This window comes from Pseudophryne corroboree, chromosome 9 (assembly GCF_028390025.1).
Source record: "Pseudophryne corroboree isolate aPseCor3 chromosome 9, aPseCor3.hap2, whole genome shotgun sequence".
In the NCBI taxonomy this organism is placed as follows: Eukaryota; Metazoa; Chordata; class Amphibia; order Anura; family Myobatrachidae; genus Pseudophryne; species Pseudophryne corroboree.
This window is the reverse complement of record NC_086452.1, coordinates 342,743,804-342,764,511: the sequence shown is the minus strand read 5'-3', so window position 1 is coordinate 342,764,511 and position 20,708 is coordinate 342,743,804. Positions and strand designations below refer to the sequence as shown.

General features: G+C 44.1%; 1 protein-coding gene across 7 annotated transcripts in view; it reads right to left on the bottom strand.

Moving 5' to 3' along the window:
- Positions 1-6,111: 6,111 nt before the first annotated feature.
- Positions 6,112-20,708, bottom strand: part of PBRM1 (polybromo 1) — a 262,604-nt gene continuing 248,007 nt past the window's right edge. For all 7 annotated transcript variants that reach the window (XM_063940622.1, XM_063940624.1, XM_063940623.1 and 4 more), the window contains 3 exons: positions 15,056-15,126; positions 13,093-13,309; positions 6,112-6,640 (listed from right to left, as the gene is read on the bottom strand). In XM_063940622.1, the coding sequence (XP_063796692.1) occupies positions 6,468-6,640; positions 13,093-13,309; positions 15,056-15,126 (461 nt within the window). In that variant the 3' untranslated portion in view covers positions 6,112-6,467. The remainder of the gene's footprint in view (positions 6,641-13,092; positions 13,310-15,055; positions 15,127-20,708) is intronic.

Below are 20,708 nucleotides of genomic sequence, written 5' to 3'. Positions count from 1 at the left end.
CATACTATTAAACTCTTAAAGTGCCCATGGCTCCTGGTGGACCCGTCTATACCCCATGGTACTATATGGAACCCCAGCATGCTCTAGGACGTAAGAAAAATTGCAATCAAGGGGCATCAACGTGGCATTTTGGGGGAGTGGTCCAGACAAAGCAGGTGTGTCCGGACTGTTTCGGGGCAGCTGCGCTGCGTCACAGCCGCTGCGTAGCGGAAGATGGCGGCAATGCACCTGCATATGCAGCCTGGCTTTGTATGCAGGGGAACTTGATTTGCGATCACTCTGCTGGGAATTTGCATGCTGGGCGACCTTGCCCCGATGCTGGCCAGCCTTCAGCATGTGATTTTGTGGCTCTTGTCGTCAAATAGAAATGTTTGCCACTAAAACTGGGCATACACACTAAAATTATCTGGTCAAACGGCCTAATATCAGCAGATCGGCCAGATAATCACAGCGTGTATGTGGCTGACCAATCTGAAAAGATCGTTCGGTCGGGCATGCTGGATCATCCAGCATGTCCCTCCACTGCTATATTTTCTAAGTGTCCTTCCGGCAGCATTATGCGGTGTATGCCATGCCACAGCTGACCGATAGACATTCCCCTGTTCCTTCACATGGGAAGGAATGGGGAAATGTCTCCTCCCTGGGAGGGGGGGGGGGGGGGGCGGCATTAGACGTATGTCACTCAGGGTCTAATTCAACTTGGACTGCTATGGAGACAGAATTTGCAATTTTCTCAATCCTGCTTCTGCTAAAAATCGCATGTGAAGAGCCGCCCAGAAAGGTAAAAAATGCCCACCGATGCAATTGCAAAATTGCGATGCAAACGCAGAAATTGAGTACCATCAACAATTGCGGTTGACCCTGGGCTACTCAAAATAATGAGAATGCAGACGCACCAGTGCCATGTTTTTAGTCGCAATCCATTGCAACTGATGTCAGATACACGCCCTGAAAATGCCCATGATCCGCCTACGTTTTTTCAACCACACCTCACAAATGCCATGTTAACACCCACAAATGGTCACTACCTGTCAATCTAATTGCGATCACATTTTGCTAAATTGCGATTGCAATTTAGACTGTGCGCATGCGCAATGCGTTTGCAGTCTGCCGATTATCGCCGATTTGCGATTTTGCAACTGAATCTGAATTCGGCCACAGTGCGGAAATATGCTGTTTTTGCCTGCATTCTTTTCCCCTTCTTTTGACTCATTTCCTCCTATTTTGCTTCCAACTCTGCATTAGTCAGATTGTGTATAGCAGCGGCAGCCAACCCGCAGCTCTCGAGCCGTATGTGGCTTTTCAATCCTCCGCATGCAGCTCGGTCGACTCCCGGCCACCGCTGCACAACAGACACAGGTCTCTAACCTCCCCCTCCTCCAAGTGCTGCTCACCCCGCTGCTGTGAGGGGAGGAGAGCGCAGTGTGCGTCTTTCCTGCCCCTCAGTGTCTATCTTCAATTCGGCGCCGGCCCGTGAGCCAATCAGAGCTCGCTGACCGGCAGCTAAGGCTCCTGGTTTGGCTGCTGGACCGCAAGCTTTGATTGGTTCACGGACCGGCGCCTAATTGAAGATAGACACCGTGACCCGCATCACCGCCGGAGACCGAGGGGCAGGAGAGGCACACGCTGCGCTCTCCTCCCCTCACAGCAGCAGCGCAGTGAGCAGCACACTGGTACTGTGGGGACATGTGTATCTGGCACTGGGGGCATATCTGGCACTGGGGACATGTGTATCTGGCACTGGGGTAATATCTGTATCTGGCACTGGGGGCATATCTGGCACTGTGGGGGCATTTCTGGCACTGGGGGCATTTATGTATGCATATCTATATCTGGCACTGGGGGCATATCTGGCACTATGGGGACATGTGTATTTGGCACTGGGGGCATATCTATATCTGGCACTGGGAGCATATCTGGCACTATGGGGACATGTGTATTTGGCACTGGGGGCATATATGTTTCTGGCACTGGGGGCATATCTGGCACTGTGGGGGCATGTCTATCTGGGCACTGTGGGGGCATATATGTACCTGGCACTGTGGGGACATGTGTATCTGGGACTGTGGGACATATATATATATATATATAGATTTTTTCTGGTTCTTTGCCTGTGACTGCTTGGCCACCCCGGTGTATAATCTCTCATCCTCCTGGCTGATTGCTGTAGTTTATTGATCCTTGTCATAATGTTTATCAAGCTTGAGTGCTTCCATGTGAATCTTTACTTTCTTACTTGCGGCATCCTTCTTCCTCCTAAGGTAATGACCTACATTATACCAGTATGCCTGTACCTGGGGTGAGGTATACAGTCTACAGATTGCTGGAAATTCTAATAATTGATTAACTTTTTATTGGGGAAGACAAATCAAGAACAATAATAAGATAATGGGAAATGAAGTTGAGTGGGAGAGAGTTAAATATCTACATCCTAAATTATTGGCTAAGAAGGAGATGCAGTTAATTTATAAATATAATACACTTATACTTGGAGGCCTGAATTCAGATTTTGAAGTTAAGTGGTTTTTATGAAATTTTAGTTGCATAATAACTTTTAAAGTGTATTTTGTGGTTTATTTATCACATTTTATCATTTTTATGTACTTTTAGTAGTTTATAAGGCGGGATGTCGAATATTAAAAGACTCCTTTTTCAATCAAATAGGTACTGAATATGGACCTTTTGCTAATTTCCTTGTTGGAAATTTTATGTCGGACTTTATCTATATATGGAAGTGTTTCTGGCTGGGACTTAGTTGCCATAGTAACACAGTAATAACAGGAAGATAATTGCCTATTGACACTCAGTGACGTATCGGAGAAATGGAGCCGGAGGGCGGAAGTGACGACTTGTCCAGGATAGCCGATCTCGGGGCTAATCCAGCAACCGGAAGTAGTCAAATGACGCACCGAACGAATGGAGACAGAAGGCGGAAGTGACGGATCATCCATAACACCTGACTACTGACTGTAACTTAGCAACCGGGGAATGCCAGGATGAAAATGCAGCATAGATGAACTAACAACGGCAGTGTTTGACTATTCTGCTCGGTACATCTATTTATGGGGGGGAATGGGAGTGGACTTCTTTTAATTATGTTATTGAAGACTGAACCTGTTTATGGATTATTGGCACTTTAGATTGTTAGTGGGATGTTTGACCGGAAATGGTCGTTATGGCAACCTAAATCAACTTATGGAGGGAGCCATTTTATACACAGATGTCATCAATTTTTTCAATCAATATCATGATTGGTCAGTTGGAGTATAAAAATTTTGTAGTTTGTAGAAGGAGCACATTAGCCTTGAAAAAGGGCCTAGTAAGGCCTGAAACGCGTCGGCGCAGCTGGGGTACTTGGTCTGCTGTTTGTGGAAGGAGCTTTTGCCGGAAAATCCAGAACGCCATTTCCCGGGAGGCTGTCTGGTGACTAAGAATATGCTTGTTTGAGGATATTTTATCCTCCTACTATCCGGTAATTGCAACCCCTATACACAGCTTGGCTGGCATCCTTTATGCTGCATGTGCTCTATATAGTATTCAATAATTAATTCTATCCATTGGAAAGGGTTGTTTACAGGGAATATGTGTGTTATTGTTATTGCAGAAACTTCAGGATGCTTTGGAATTTACTGATTGGGGGTTGTTCATTGAAGAATCATTGGGGGATGATAATAATGTGAATGTGGACTCCCTTACTTCCATGGTCCTTGGTTATGTGTGTTGTTGCATACAGAGTGTAACAATTAAAAAGTGTGTTCGTACTTACGCAAATGATAAACCATGGATAAATGGTACGGTTCGAACCTTATTAAGTGAGAGAGACAAAGCTTTTAGATCTGGTGACCAAAATGTTTTTAGGGCTGCCCGTCAAAAATTAAAAAAGGGTATAATAGAGGCAAAAAGGGCCTTTTCTGTTAAACTCGAAAGCAAGTTTAAAAATGATAAAGATGCAAAAAGTCTGTGGAAAGGTATTCAAGATATCTCTGACTACAAAGTTAATAAGAACCCCTCTCATAAAGAGGCTGACAGTTCCCTAGGGGAGACATTAAACATATTTTACTCTCGTTTTGATAGCATGGCTGTTTCCCCTGTAGACTGGGATGGGAATCTGGAGAACGCGGAGCCCCTGGTACTGGATGAATTGTCTGTCAGACGGTGCTTTGCCAGTTCTAAATCAGGTAAGGCCCCCGGCCCAGATGGGATTCCGGGAAATGTTATCAAGACATGTGCTGAGCAGTTGGCTGGGATTTTTACTATAATTTTTAACCTTTCTCTTGCCACTTGTCATGTGCCTAAGTGTTTTAAGTCATCTATTATTGTCCCGGTCCCCAAAAATGGTAAGGCCAGTGAGCCAAACGATTACCGACCAATTGCTCTGACATCTCTTATAATGAAGGCCTTTGAAAGATTGGTTATGGGACACATAAAAAAAAGTATCCCAGCCAATCTGGATCCTTTTCAATTTGCATATAAAGCAAATAGGTCGACAGATGACGCTGCTATCACCTTGATTCATCGTGTGGCTACCCATCTAGAATCCACATGTTCCTCTGCGAGAATTTTGTTCGTGGATTACAGTTCGGCATTTAATACAGTAATCCCAACATCATTAGTGTTTAAATTATCTGAGTTGGGATTGAATAACTTTGTATGTAGATGGATCTTGGATTTCTTGACTAACAGGCCCCAATCTGTTAGATTGTACAATTCCCTGTCAAGCGAACTTGTAATCAGTACAGGGGTGCCTCAGGGTTGTGTACTGAGTCCCCTGCTGTACTCTCTGTTTACCTATGATTGCCATTCAAATTCGGAGTCAGTTCACATTATTAAATTTGCCGATGATATCGCAGTCGTAGGTTTAATAAGTAAGGACGATGAGTCAGAATATAGATCTGAGGTCGCTAGGTTAGAAGCTTGGAGTCAAATTAATCACTTAATTTTAAATGTAAAAAAAACAAAAGAAATGATTGTAGATTTTAGGAAAATTCACATGCAGCCTTCTTGTCCCCTAGTCGTAAATAACCAGGTTGTGGAGACAGTTGAGTCCTTTAAATTCCTGGGTATTAACATCTCCAATGACCTGTCTTGGGGTATCCATACACGATGTGTTGTTAAAAAATCTCAACAACGCCTGTTTTTATTGAGGAAAATGCGCATGGCAGGGATACGTAAGGAGATTTTAGTAAACTTTTATTCAGCAATTTTAGAGAGTGTCCTCACATACGGAATTATAGTATGGTTTGGAAACTGTACTGCTATAGAACGTAAGTCCCTTCAGAGAGTGGTTAAAACTGCAAGTAGAGTAATTGGAGTCAGCCTGCCCTGTATTCAGGATATATATGAAAAAAGGCTCCTCACTAAGGTGAAAAGTATTCTGGGAGATCTATTTCATCCAAATGGGGGGATGTTTTCTGTGTTGCCATCTAATAGGCGTTACCGTTCTATTCTTTGTCGGACAAACCGGTTAAGGGGTAGTTTTTTCCCAAAAGCAATAAACATGTTAAACCAGATAGGACCGAGATAAATTGACAATTGGGAATGTCTTGGGTTTAGGAGTGCTCTCTTCGTTCTGTTCTTATGGTCTCTGTATATGCTTGCTTTTTAGTTTCGTTGATTGTTCATTGAACTATTGATGATAATAAAGTATTATTATTATTATTATTAAAGGAATAAAACTGTATTACACTAGATATTCCTTTTTCTTCATTTTCTATGACATCACGAATTGAATCCCTGCTGAGACTGCCCGTCTATCTATGAGGAAATCAGAGAACCCTTTACACGCCTGATTTAAAGTATTGTAAAGGGACGTTTACCTATTGTATTTTCATTGTTTGTCTTCACACCTTGCTATTGTTGTGTTATACATTGTAATTTGGTGCCTAGTACAGTATATACCTGTCTCTTTACACTTTATTGCCTTTTCTGGGAGTGAGTTACGCCCATATTTTGGTTTATACTGTTAAGGCAGCCGTCTCCGCGCATTGGAGAGGTGCTCCATATATCCCTTTTGAAATATCTACATCTAGCAGTGATATCCGTATATGATCAGTATACAAAGTATATCAAGTCCATTTGCCTAGGTGGATAAAGATAAGATCTAGACCAGAGTGTAGTGACAAAAATATTTAATTTAAAATAATGGCATTGTGTGGTACAGCCTAATCCACGACAACAATAAAAAACAGTGTATCCGACTCTCCAATCTCCAATGAGCATCCCTGACACTAAACCCCAAAAACACAACTGAAGAGATGTAAAAATCTTGTATTGACATCAACTTAATACAAAAAAAAAAAAACAACACAATCAAAATAAGCTTATTAAAAATGTACTTATATCAAAATGGTCTTACAATGTACAGAAAATGCAATAAAAAATATTTGCCTGGTTCTCTCCAGTCACTAAAAACATCAATTGTTCCACAAAACTTATTATCTTGGTATGAAGGAAACCATGGTGTGAAATTAGACATTTTCAAGGCTGTACGCCTGGCGGATATTTAAGGTGTCCCTAAGCATGAGATCTCGAAGACGCCATAATGCATTGGCCATGGTTGTGTGGGCCCCTTTGCTCTTCAACCAGTGAGAAGGAAGTCGACTCTCCTGTTCTTTGGACAAATGGACATCTCGTCTTCGAGCTGAAAAAAGAAAAGGCAGTAAAATCATTAAAATAGGCTTAGGAGCACAATTTTCAAAATGTGCTACAAAAAAAAATGTATCTGTCTATTCAATCTGTTATGGGTTAAGAAATCTCTTCTATGTTATCGTAGAAGTGATCTAAGGGGGGCGTGGCTTAGCAGCTATACTGGGTAGACGCAGGTTGCTGAAACTCCGGAACCTCAGCTGCTAAAAGCCCTTGTCGTGCATGTCAAGTGCCCAAACGCCCTGGATCTGCTAGGGGGTTCTACTTTCCGATGGACCGTTCAAGTGAGGAGAACCCCTACCAGATTGTCTCAGTTACTGGTCCCCACAGAGCTGTGCTCCCGACCGGCTGACACCTACATCACCTTCCTGGTTCAGCTGCTACTCCCGGCGGTCACTGTTTCTGTCCTCTGGCGCTCCTGCTGCTGGTCTGCTGATCTGAGGCAGCTCTAACCCTGATTAGTCTGTTGCAGCCTCTTCACTACCCCTCCTCACTGCTGCCGTGCTCCCGGGGAGACAATCTCTCCACTTCCTGGCCTGGACTGTTCTTCTGTGCATTGGAGCTGGGTAAATACTTCAGATGCTGCTACTGTCTCTCTTGCAGTAACCTCTGGAGGATTAGTTTCCCTCCAGCCATCAATGTACCCTCACTGTCAGCAATACCTATATTCTAGTCTATTTCCGTGATCATCCTACTGGTGGTTACAACTGCAGACCAACACCTCCTGTAAGGGTCTTGGAACACTAGAACCCTCATCCTTACCTTACTGCCCCTTGTGGTGCAGTGGCAGTGTGGTATTGCCTACCCACTCCAGCTTTAGTTTAATTTCCTCGTAGCACCATTTTTGGTTCCCTTCCTGGGTTCTCCTTCTCACTAATCAGCTGACCTCCACTGCTAAATGGCACATAATCAGGATATCCTACACCAGGTGGTGAGTGACCCCCCCCCCCCCCCCCCCCCCCGCCCCTGCTTGGCAAGACAGGCTGGCCTTCTACTACAGCAGGCATTCCCAACCACGGTCCTCAAGGCACACCAACAGTGCAGGTTTTAAGGATATCCACTGCTTTATAGATTTAAATGTAATCCCTTAGACCAGTGTTTTTCAACCGCTGTGCCGCGGCACACTAGTGTGCCGCGTGCGGTTGTCAGATGTGCCGCTGCCTGTCGCCCGTCAGAGATGTCTGCCGCTCTGCTGCCCCTATTATTGCTACTGGGCTCGGGCAGCACACTGCTCTCTTCCGTGGCCCGGCCCATGACCTATGGTGACGTGGGGTGACTCATAGGTCACGCACATCACGCCTACACGTCTGCTCTCCTGCCCGCCAGCTCTCCTTCCCGCCTACCCTGGCCGCCAGCTCTCCTGCCCGCCTACCCCGGCCGCCAGCTCTCCTGCACGCCTGCCCCGGCCGTCAGCTCTCCTGCTCGCCGCACCTACCCATTCCCCTGCTCCGTGCTGAGCGAGAAACCTGAGGTTGGGGCCAATGTATTTTATTTATTTAATTTATTGCTGGGGAATTACTGGGGGGGGGGGGGGGGGGGACACACGACACAATGTGTGACATTACTTGGGGGGGGGCAGTGTGGTGGAACTACTGGGGGACAACACACACAATGTGTGACATTGCTGGGGGAACAGTGTGTGGTGGAATTACTGGGGGGGACACAGTGTGTGACATTACTGGGGGAACAGTGTGTGGTGGAATTACTGGGGGGGGCTACACAATGTGTGACATTACTGGGGGAACAGTGTGTGGTGGAATTACTGGGGGGGCTACACAATGTGTGACATTACTGTGGGTAGCAGTGTGTGGTGGAATTACTATTACTATATTTTATTACTGTGGAGGTGAATGAATTTTTTATTACAGTGGGGGCCAATGTGTCTGTTTTATTACTGCGGGAAATACCAGTATATTAGTTGAAAAAACTGACTGTGTGCCTTGGCAATTTTAAAATCTCATTTAGTGTGCCACGAGTTTAAAAAGGTTGAAAATCACTGCCTTAGACATACATTGGGTAGGGCTCCCCAGAGTTTAGGACACATAATTTTCATTAGTACATTATTTTATATGCAACATCCAGTAACTATCTAAAGTGCGCAGCTGCTTTCCCCTTGTGGATGCAACAGTATCTATGTGTTCTGAAGTTTATCAACGTGCATTTAAAACTAAGCAGTATGGCAACAGTAACAGTTTCAACACTGAGACATAACTGGACGTGAAAACATAATTTATGCCCCAGAAGATCAACAATCACACACAAACCTATCTGACCAGTATATTTTTCTGAGAGTGATATTAAGGTGAACAACACACAGAAATTGACATATACTGGGCAAGGTGAACATATCCAACACAGAGTCGTAATTGGTAATCCTGTCTTTAAACGATCTGTTATTGCAGATATTTAAAGTCCTGGGAAGGACAATAAAATTAATATGTCTGAGATCGTTATGACTTTAACGGGCCCTTTCAACGGTTGAAATGATATCAGTGTGATTTATGAAATATAGATAACGAGTGATCATATAGGAACATCAATATACTCACTGCATATGAGCAAAAAGGACACACTCTATTTACCCTGCATTCTAAGACACAACAATATACTCATAAGAGTAAATCCAGTAATGTCTAGTGCGCAGAACATTTACTTTTAATCACGTTTTCTTTCTTATTTACACTTATTCTATCTTCCTTTTAATATTCGCTGGTTTTATTATATATCGTAATAAAAGTTATATTTTAACATATACCCATAACTGTGCACCACCATACGGCAATTCGAACCTTCTCTCTATTCTCCTACTGTATGTTTACCTTGCCTGTGGTAGCACCACCCAAATATTTTTGATAAATAAGATTGTGTTTAGATATTAAAAATGGGGGTGATCCATTTGATATCGACACACCTGTGCGACTAGTATCTACATAGTAATTAAGTCACCTGTGCTGAAGCCTGGATATCACTAAAACCTGCACTGTTGGTGTGCCTTGAGGACCGTAGTTGGGAATGCCTGTACTACAGTATGCTGCCTCTGTAATCATTTTCTGCACCCATGAGACCTTGCTAACACCTCTGAATCTTATTCCTGCCGCCAGTTTGTCTGTCCTTTGTCTGGTCCTCTCTCTTTCCTGAGGCCCAATATGCCTGCTAAAAAGGGCAAGTTGTCTACTCTTGCCCCTCCAATCTGCTACACCACAAACACATTATCTGACGCAGTGGCCTCTACAGGGTCTTCTCTGATAAAGGCCTCTACAAGTACCTCTTCATCTGCTCCTGGCTCTATGGGCCTAATTCAGATCTGATCTTAGATGTTCTAAATTTAGCACAGCACATCTACGATCAGTTTCTCAGACATGCGGGGGGACGCCCACCACAGGACTAGTCCGCCCCGCATGTCTGGATCTATCCCCCCGCACAGGTGCAAAAGCATTGCATGGCGGCGATGCTTTTGCACCCAGCGAATAGCTCCCTCCCTGCGCAGCTCCTGTGCGCTGGCAGGAAACTACCCACCGCGCCCCGCCCCCCTTGCTACCTGATAGGATGCTCAATTTTTCACGCCACGATGTCCAGGCCACGCCCTGCCAACGGCATTCGAACACTGTTGGCTTGACCCGCGACCGCCTCTGCCTGTTAATCAGGCAGAGGCGATCGCAGCCCTGAGATGCTTTTAGCATCTCACGGGGCTCCCAGGGTGTGCGTGCTCACTCCACAAAGAATTCCAGACTGTGATCGCTGCAGCTGAATTACCCCCATGTCCAATCCTCCTGCAGATGAGCCGCGTACAATCCAAACGTTATATCAGATGCTTCAAGCTTTTTGAGCAGACCTCACTGCAGATACTGTATATAAACTTCAACTCATTGGATGAGGTGACGGACCTCGGTGACTATACTAATCACCTATAGAATCAAGTGCAGGAACTGGTGACATCTCACAATGACCTTATTACTTTCCACAATTCAGACCTAGCGGAGCTTTCGAAAGTGAAAGGATAAGCTCGATGACTTGGAGGATAGGCGCACAAAATATTAAATTAAATTAAGAAATGGGCATTTTAGACTCCATATTTAACAATGATCTACGTGACTTAGCAATGGCCCTTTTTTTGGATGATTGTGATTGTTATAGATCAGATTCACCATCTTCCGAAACCTTGTTCCGCACCAAACAATTTACCTCGTGATACTCTTCTCCAAGTTCACTTTTTCCACATTAAGGAGGACATTCTCAAAGTGGCAAGATTGGCGGAGGGTACAGCAGTTCTAGGCAATCTACAGTTCTTCCATGGTCTCTCAATTCATACCATTAACAACGTTCCTTCCATCCTATCACAACAGCACACCATGCCCATGATATCCAACACCGTTGGGGATTCCCGATCAAGCTCCTTATCCACAAGAATGGATCCTCCTATGTTATCTCATCCCTAGAAGTAGGTGCCAAACTCCTGGAGGAATAGCAAATTCCTGTTTCTATTGCTCCTGCAACAGAGCTCTACAACCCGAATGGACCTCAGTGGCCTGATGGTAACATACCTATAAAAATCCTATCAGATCAATTTCCTTTGTCCGTTCATTGACTGTGCTAAGTGGGGCTAACCTACTCCACCTGGCCTGCTGTTATAGTCTTGCCCCGGCAAAGTTTCTGCTGGAGATGATCAGAGGTTTTGTTCTGAACACTGGTTTGCTTCAAAATCACCTTTATCTCCACCACTCCTCACTGACGCAGCATGCCTTTCCCAGCTGCAGGTAATTTACAGTTCATGGACTACTGTGCTTGGATGATTTCACTGCCACCGGTTTTGGACTGTGTGTGTTCGTAGCTTGCTGATATTCTGTTGGGTTTCTCCTGATTCCATTTTACTTTGCTTCCTGATAGGATGCCCAATTTATTTAAACACAGGTTCTATGTTTAAGTTTATTTTGTTGCATTATATCACATGTAGGATCTTTAATATCTGGATCTTTCTACACTTTTGTCTCATGAGTGGAGATGGTTGCAGCCCACCCCCACTAGTCAGATTGCTTAGATTTTAAGAACGGATCTCTTCGTGTGTACCCCCCTTAAGGAGTTGACCAGTCACTCCCTTAACCATCCGTGTGCTCCATATCCTCCATCAATAATATCCATTTGCCAACCCTAGACAGTGAATGCCTCCTGATCTCGAAAAGAAATACAGCTGGTAACTAAGCAAATACCTAAAGGGTAGGCCCCAGGCCCAGGTGGTGACATAAACTAATTCTATTCTGCATTTGGCGAGGCTCTCAACCTCATTCTTTCCCAGCAGATGCTTGAGGCTCAAATTATAATGATAGCGAAGCCGACTGCAGAAATTATAGACCCCATAGCACTTCCCAATAGAGATGTGAAAATATTTGCTAGACTGATCACTCTGACCAGGTGGGCTTTATTGCTGGACATCAGGCCCCCACTAATACAAGGTAGAGTCTTGGACTTGGTTGAATCTTGTCAAGCACGCGGATGGAGGTCTTGTTCCTCTGGCTCGATGCTGAAAAGGCATATGATAGGCTACTTTGGGGAGTACATGAAACATGTCTTTTCTAATTTCAGCTTTCAAGGGAATACTAGGAGTAGCCCTTTACAGAGGTCCCTCAGTACAAATCTTCAGTAACTGCTTTCCTCTTGTCTCCTTTTTCAATCTCCCAACATCGTTAGACAGGGATGCTTCCTTGCTCCCCTAATTTCAGTATTAGCAATTGAAACTCTAGCCCGAAGGCTATGCTTTATGCCCAAATTTCCATGGCTGTTGATAAATGGCTCCCCTCATAAAATTTTCCTTTTTGTGGATGATGTCCTCTTGTTTGTAACTGACCCTGAGACCTGGTTGCTCGCTCCGCAGGGTATTTGGATAACTATATTGCAACCTCTTATCATAAAATCAAAATTACTGAAACGAAGACCCTTTCTATTAACATTTCCCCACTGGTCCTTCACAGTTTTGCCAAATTAACAAGTACAATTTATCTAGATAGATTCTCTATCCACTACTTAGTATAGAGCAGGAGTATTCAACAAGCGACCCTCCAGCTGCTGTGAAACTACACATCCCAGCATGCCCTACCACAATTTTAGTATGACCTAATAGCAAAACTGTGGCAGGACTGGGATGTGTAGTTAGCTATAGGGCTGCATAATAAATATCCCTGGTATAGAGTATTCAAAGAATATGTGATTAAAAATAGAAGCTGGTGTTTTCTCTATGTGATATTTATGAACCATCACTTACTCGTAATACTGACTTTATCTCCATGTCTGAAAAAGACACTTCTATTACAATTGCATCACTAGGTCATGCTTAAAAAAAAAAAAAAAAATAGAAGCTGGTATTATCCTGAAAGTTTACAAGGCTCGAGCACAAAAAAGTAATCCCAAAATGCATAGCGTATGACACAGGAAATGCGACTTGATCTCACAGCTCACCTGAAAGAGTCTTGTCCCATTTGCTGATGCAGTTAGACTCAGCTGTTAACCCTTCAATGTATTTCAAGTAGGCTTCTGAATGAAGTACCCTCTGCGTCCTAGGAGGGGGTGCCACAAACACTGGGGTTGAAGGCTGCTGCATGACCGGCTGACTAACTTGATTTTGACCAGGATAAGGTGGTGGCGCCTGTTGACCTTGTGGCACTAGTAGTCCCATCTATTAATTAAAAAACACAAAAAAAGTGCATCAATTTGATGACAAAATATGTTTCTATTCTATATGTGCATCACTTCATCATCAGATTTTATGCTTTAACAAAAAAAGGAAATTTAACAATGCATATAATTACACAACATGTGGCTGACCATTGGAGAAGCCGCTGTGCGAAAATAATAATTTATCATGACTTTATTATAACCACTGACCTCATGTGGCATAGGAATAGCTATGTATCATGTTACACTGAGATATTGATCATCTTTCTGAATTTTGAAGGGGGTGGGGAGTTAAAAAGGAATCAGTGTACTGCCAGTGCTGTGTGATGCATTACTTAATATGATAAATATAAAAACAATGATTTAATGTAATCTGCTAACATCAATGTTTAAAATGCTATAGCTCTAAAGGTGTGTACACCTAAAGGTGGGACTATATAGTCAAAATCTTAAGGAATCTTAAGAAAAGTTACTGCACATCACACACGGAGAGATTTTAACTATGAGATATTTTGACTGAGCGTTTTCCCCTAAACTGGCAGTAGAAGATTTTGACTAACTTTTCCAGTGATTTTGACTATGGGCGATTTTGGCTAACTCATTTAAGCAAGGGGATGCTTTTTCTTTTCCAGCGACGTAGCCAAAATTGACTTGCCTGCACAGTCTATTTTTAGCAGCGATAGCGACCTGGTGGGGACGCGCATCACTATCACTGGCTGTGTACACAGAGCAATATGCACTAACTTTCTGAGCTATTTTGACTATATAGTCAAAATCTCTCAGCTATATCGCTCCGTGTGTATGGACCTTTAGGCAGCTTGCGATACAGATTCGATCCCGATGCGCACTCCCGTGTAGTCGGTATCGCAAGGCTAGATAGACTGTGCAGGCAAGTCAATCTTGACTAGCTAGAGTACTATCTAGTTTAAAGTATAGTCAAAATTGGCACTTAGTCAAAATCCTACATAGACAAAATCGAAAGTACAGATAGTCAGATGCTCTGTGGGAGTTCAAGAGAAATCGCATAGTCAAAATCGGACATAGCAAGGATCTCACCGTGTGTACACACCTTAAGATCCAGTTGTTTTACAACAACAAAAACTACAACAATGGCTTGAGGTACCACACTACATTACAGTCAGAGTGAGGAAAAACAAAAAGGCATATTTATGTTTACAAATAATACTTTATATTAAAATGTAAAAATATGTTAAAATACTCCCACCTTCCACATCTTTAATGTTCAGTAAAATTGATGATCGCCCATTATTACACTCCTCAGTTACATCACTGTAACTTGAGGCAATCTGTTTGCCGGCTGTCGGGATCCTGTTGGTCAGGATACCAACGTCGGAATCCCGACAACTGGCACAATACCGGCGGTCGGAATTTCACTCCACGCCACCACCCGAGGAGGAATAAATTAGTGCGGTCGCCACCACGTCGGCAGCGTGGTGAGCACAGCAAGCCCACAAGGGGATACGCTGCTCTCGCCGCCTGTATTCTGGCTGTCGGGATGTGTCTCATGACCGCCGGGATCCCCACAACTGGGATGTCATACTGAATGCACTGTAACAATGCAATCACTGCCCAGCACTAGTGACATAACTGGTCTGTATAACCTGCTCTATGTAACATCTCTAGGTACATTATAGTGTTACTAACCGGCTGTCTCTCAGCGCTAATAATATGACTTGCATGCGAGGTACAATTCTAAGCCTAAAACAGTCTGACAATAGCTATTTACCTGCTGATTGTAAGGATTATTTCCAGCTGCAGGTGATCCTACCATGGAAGTCACTCCTTGTGCCATCACCCCTACATTGAAAGGAATACAGAGACTTGAAATGTACTTAATCAGGTTTGTATTCTCAAGTACAGAAAGTTGCCGATTAAAAACAAAACAAAAAACAAAACCTTTACTAGAAAGAGCTATTAGTAAAAGAAAAGTGGTAGTATGACGACATTCATTATATCACTTTGAGCTCCCTAGTTTGACGAATTATTTGGTATCAGCCATTAGTAATTATTAGCTATATACACATTTCAGGTCTATGATGAAACTACACGCGTCACTGGGAAAAGCAAGTTCTCTATGAACATTCTGCTTTCTGTGTAGGGCACCCAAGGACACAGAACAGCCAGAAATGGATAACAGCAGAGGACAATACGTGCCACACTGTGTAAAAAAATGGAACACACATAACAAGCTCAGACTAAACGCAACTTTAATTAGGAGCCCTTTACTTGGTTAAAAAGAAGTATTTTATACTTATGTTAATTAATGTGAAAAACTTTACTTAAACTGTTAATTAGAAATAAGTGATATTATTAAAATAAATAAAAAACAAACAAAAAATAACTCAGTATGAGAATAAAAACTTTAAAACACCAGTACTGAATTCAACATTATATAGATCGAGTACAAGCAGCATGTCAAAATAACAATATTTATTGTAAAAAAAAAAGAAGCATATAATGCCATCCCAAAAAAGTAATGATATAAAACATCTGATTATATGATAATACTCTACAGAGTTCCAGCTTATTCATCAATTCTTCAAATACTCCATGTCAGTACACAATGTAAAAGTATATCACTAAATCAACATTATATTTTTCAAGGGTTGTTTCTACTAACTAAAAACATATGTCCTCAGCCAAAACAATAATGTAACCCCATTTACAAAGAGGAAAGGAGCTGCATTCAACAGATGGCCCACCACCTGAGGTGACAAAGTATTAACAACCTCAATAAACATCTCTGAACACTGGTTACAAATAATACGCATTCATTTCTTTGGTTATTATGTATCAAAACTGTTCACAGCTTAATCTAAGGTAAGATTCAACCCCTCCTCCCCCCAGAAAAGTCTTATATAGCTTTAAGTCACTGTATAAATGTGGTTATGGATCAATAAATATGAATGTGCTTTGCGAATACTTTTCTTCTAGGAGTATTTTGTAGCCAGCATAAATAGGTTACTACAGCTGTGCAGGGAAGCAGCTAGTTTCCCGGCTGTCGGGATCCCGGCGGTCAGGATACCAACGCCAGAATCCTGACAGCCAAGGTAAACCCGGAGGTTGGAATCCCGACCGTTGGGATCCTATACTGGTTCCGCTGTGCAATCATGCATACAGTCGTTTTTTTTAAACAAATTAGCCAGAAAAAGCTGCATATTTGGGGTCCACATTAGCCACCCACAGTGTACGGCTCTGCAGATCAGATCATCTTTTCTGGTGGCCTTATTTCAACCTAACTGCATGGCACACTTAAAAATTCAGGCACAGGATATACAAAAAGGATGGAGAGCATGTACGCCTGAGACAATAGGGTAAATTACCCTGTCCGTATGAGCTTACAATCTAGGAGGAGTAGAAAGAGACCAGGGTGAGGTGGGACAGCTAACCGCCCTGCTGTAAACTGTGGAGGATGCGGCTAAGTTGCCAGTCAAGGAGTGCTTCATCCCAACCTCGGTCCTCAAGGCACACTAACAGTGCAGGTTTTTGTGATATTCAGGCTGCTGCACATATGGTTAAATCAAAATAACTGAGGTACTTATTAAGTCACCTGTGCTCAAGCATGGATATCACTAAAACCTGGACTGTTAGTGTGCCTGGAGGACTGAGGTTGGGAATGCCTTTTCAAGAAAGTGTGGTGGACAAAGATGAACCAGTGACTAGATGCAAGTAACTGGCCTATAAATGCATCTGAGATAGGGAACACTCATTTGCAGTTATATCCAAAGTTATTAATTGTAGCTCCGTTCGGGCGTGATGGCTGCCAAATTGTGCGCAGCTAAATCCAACCTTTATGTGCGCAAAAAAATCGAAACAATTGAATTGCGCCCCGTGATCGCCCGTCACTTTAGACTGGAGATTGCAGGCGTAAAACAATTGAATATTGCCCAATTCAATTGCCCAATTCCCCCACACTGAATATACATGCAAAACATATGAGGTATCTTACCAGTATATGAATCTGTACATACATGTAACTGCTACCAGATGTGTTTTAAATTACATTGTGCAACACCTACAACTTTGAGTTATACAAGGTCCGACAACCTCTATAAGCAAAGCCATTACAAAACTAAAAAAATAGAACACACCCAGTAGCTTCACTGTGTCTGTCAATGACTTCCTATTGAAAGTCGTAGCTGTCAGTCACAGAAACACCAGGCAGTCCCATTGGGAGTTGTTTCCTCCCTCTGGGACTGCTAGATTGGGTGGCGATAAGCAGAGAGCTGGCTTCCTGCCTTTCTGCATGTGGCTTTTTATGGGCTGCAACTGATGCAGTCCATGGAAGCTGCCGGCTTGCACATGTGCAGTTGCACGGTGGTGTCTGCGCATGTGCCAGTCCCGGCAGCTGCTGGATTTAATGTGGAGGTGCCAGGGCTGGCTGTCTCCTCTTCCCGACACGGAGGTACCAGCAGCCCTCCTACTGAATGTAAGTAGGATCATCAACAGGACATACCAATGACAAATATTTTTTTTTTAACATATATCAAACTTGGCTACCATACAATTACAACCCAAACATCTTACAAGACTATTTGCCACCTCTAATGTTGTGATAAGTGTTACTGACACATTAGACATTTCATCACACAGACACAGAATAAAGACATCCATTATGGGGAGAACAGAAAAGGGAAAACTTAAACATGAGCATGTAAAGCGGTCTCATATCAGGGGATGATCTTTGCCCATAGCAACCAAGCATATTTAGTATATGATAGAAAATAATACATACAAGCTGATTTGGTTGCTATGGGCAACAACTCAATTTTTTCCTTTTGCGAACCCCATAGTCTTTTTTTTTTATATATGAATACCCATGAATTTTACAAGCTCCCATTATTGCTCTGCCTTAGCATGAAAGACAGAAAACCACAGCGCTCACACCAAATCACACAAATCTTCTAGACCCTATGGTAATTAAATGCTGTACCTGGCTTTCTGTATCTTAAAAACGAGTTTTATGGTAAGAACTTACCTTTGTTAAAACGCTCTCTGCGAGGTACAGTGGGCTCGACAAAGAAAGACATAGGGGTGTAGAGTAGGATCTTGATCCGAGGAATCAACAGGCTTAAAAGCTTTGACTGTTCCCAGAATGCATAGCGCCGCCTCCTCTATAACCCCACCTCCCTGCACAGGAGCACAGTTTTTAGTTAACCAGCCCAATGCAGTAGCAGGATAAGAGACGACAAGGGTTAGTAGCCACATACACCACACTCTCAAGACAGGAGAAGTGTCAGCGGCTAATGCCATACCAACCCAAAGAAGCTAAGTGCGTCAGGGTGGGCGCCTTGTGGAGCCCAGTGTACCTCGCAGAAAGAGTTTTAACAAAGGTAAGTTCTTAACATAAAACTCGTTTTCTGCTGCGGGCATACACTGGGCTCCACAAGGAAAGACATAGGGGATATCCTAAAGCAGTTCCTTATGGGAGGGGACGCACTGTAGCGGGCACAAGAACCCGGCGTCCAAAGGAAGCATCCTGGGAAGCGGCAGTATCGAAGGCATAGAACCTTATGAACGTGTTCACTGAAGGACCACGTAGCCGCCTTGCACAAATGTTCAAGGGTCGCACCACGGCGGGCCGCCCAAGAAGGTCCAACAGACCAAGTAGAATGGGCCGTAATGTGAGCAAGAGCTGAGAGACCAGCCCTCACATAAGCATGTGCAGTCCCCATTCTAATCCATCTGGCCAAAGTTTGCTTGTGAGCAGGCCAGCCCCGTTTGTGAAATCCAAACAGCACAAAGAGAGAATCAGATTTCCTAATGGAAGCAGTTCTCTTCACATAGATGCGGAGAGCCTGTACCACATCCAAAGACCGCTCTTTGGGAGATAGATCAGGAGAAGGACCACGATCTCCTGGTTAAGGTGGAACGAAGAAACCACCTTAAATAAATATCAGGGACGAGTCCTAAGAACCGCCCGGTCACGGTGAAATATCAGATATGGGGAACTACAAGACAAGGCACCCAAATCAGACACTCTTCTAGCTGAAGCAATAGCCAGCAGAAACACCACCTTAAGGGAAAGCCACTTAAGATCAGCTGAACCAAGAGGTTCAAACAGAGACTCTTGTAACGCCTCCAAAACCACCGACAAGTCCCAAGGAGCCACAGGCGGGACATAAGGAGGTTGGATACGCAACACACCCTGAGTAAAGGTATGCACATCAAGTAAGGTCGCAATCTTTCTCTGAAACCACACCGACAAGGCAGATATTTGAACCTTGAGGGAGGCCTATACGCAGGCCTAAGTCCAGGCCCTGCTGAAGAAAGGCCAACAACTTGGCTGTACGAAACTTGGAATCGTCATAATCGTTAGATGCGCACCAAACAAAGTAAGAATGCCAGACCCTATAGTACATCCGAGCAGAAGCCAGTTTCCGGGCCCGCAACATAGTTTGAATGACCGCCTCAGAAAACCCTTTAGCCCTCAAGACGTAAGCTTCAAGAGCCACGCCGTCAAAGACAGCCGGGCTATGTCCTGCTAGACACAGGGGCCCTGAACGAGGAGGTCTGGGCGTTGTGGAAGTAGATTGGACGCTCTGACGATAGGCCCTGCAGGTCTGAGAACTAGTGCCGTCTGGGCCACGCTGGAGCTATGAGAAGCAGAATTCCTTTTTCTTGCTTGAACTTCCGAATTACCCTGGGCAGGAGTGACACCGGAGGGAACACGTACGGCAGTCGAAACCTCCACGGCACCGCCAGCGCATCCACGAATGCTGCTTGAGGATCCCTCGTCCTTGCTCCGAAGACCGGAACCTTGTGATTGTGTCGAGACGCCATCAGATCTACGTCTGGAAGGCTCCACTTTTCCACTAGGAGTTGAAACACTTCTGGATGGAGGCCTCACTCTCCGGCATGTACGTCCTGACGACTGAGAAAGTCAGCTTCCCAATTCAGGACTCCCGGAATGAATATTGCCGATATGGCCGGTAGATGGCGTTCCGCCCAATGTAGAATCCGTGAGACTTCCTTCATTGCCAAACGGCTTCGAGTGCAGCCTTGATGATTTCTGTAAGCCACTGTGGTGGCGTTGTCCGACTGTACTTGAACAGGACGGTTCTGAATTAAATGCTGGCCCAGGTTCAACGCATTGAAGACCGCCCGCAATTCCAGAATGCTGATCGAGAGGAGAGATTCCTCCTTGGTCCACCGACCGCTCCCCAACCTCTGAGACTGGCATCTGTCGTCAACTGGACCCAGTCGGATATCCAGAAGGGACGGCCACTGCACAATCGTTTGTCCTGGAGCCACCAGTGCAGCGAAAGACGGACCTTCGGAGTCAATGAGATCATGTGAGACCTGATCCGGTGAGGCAGGCCGTCCCACTTGGCTAGAATCAGCCTCTGGAGGGGGCAAGAATGAAATTGAGCATACTC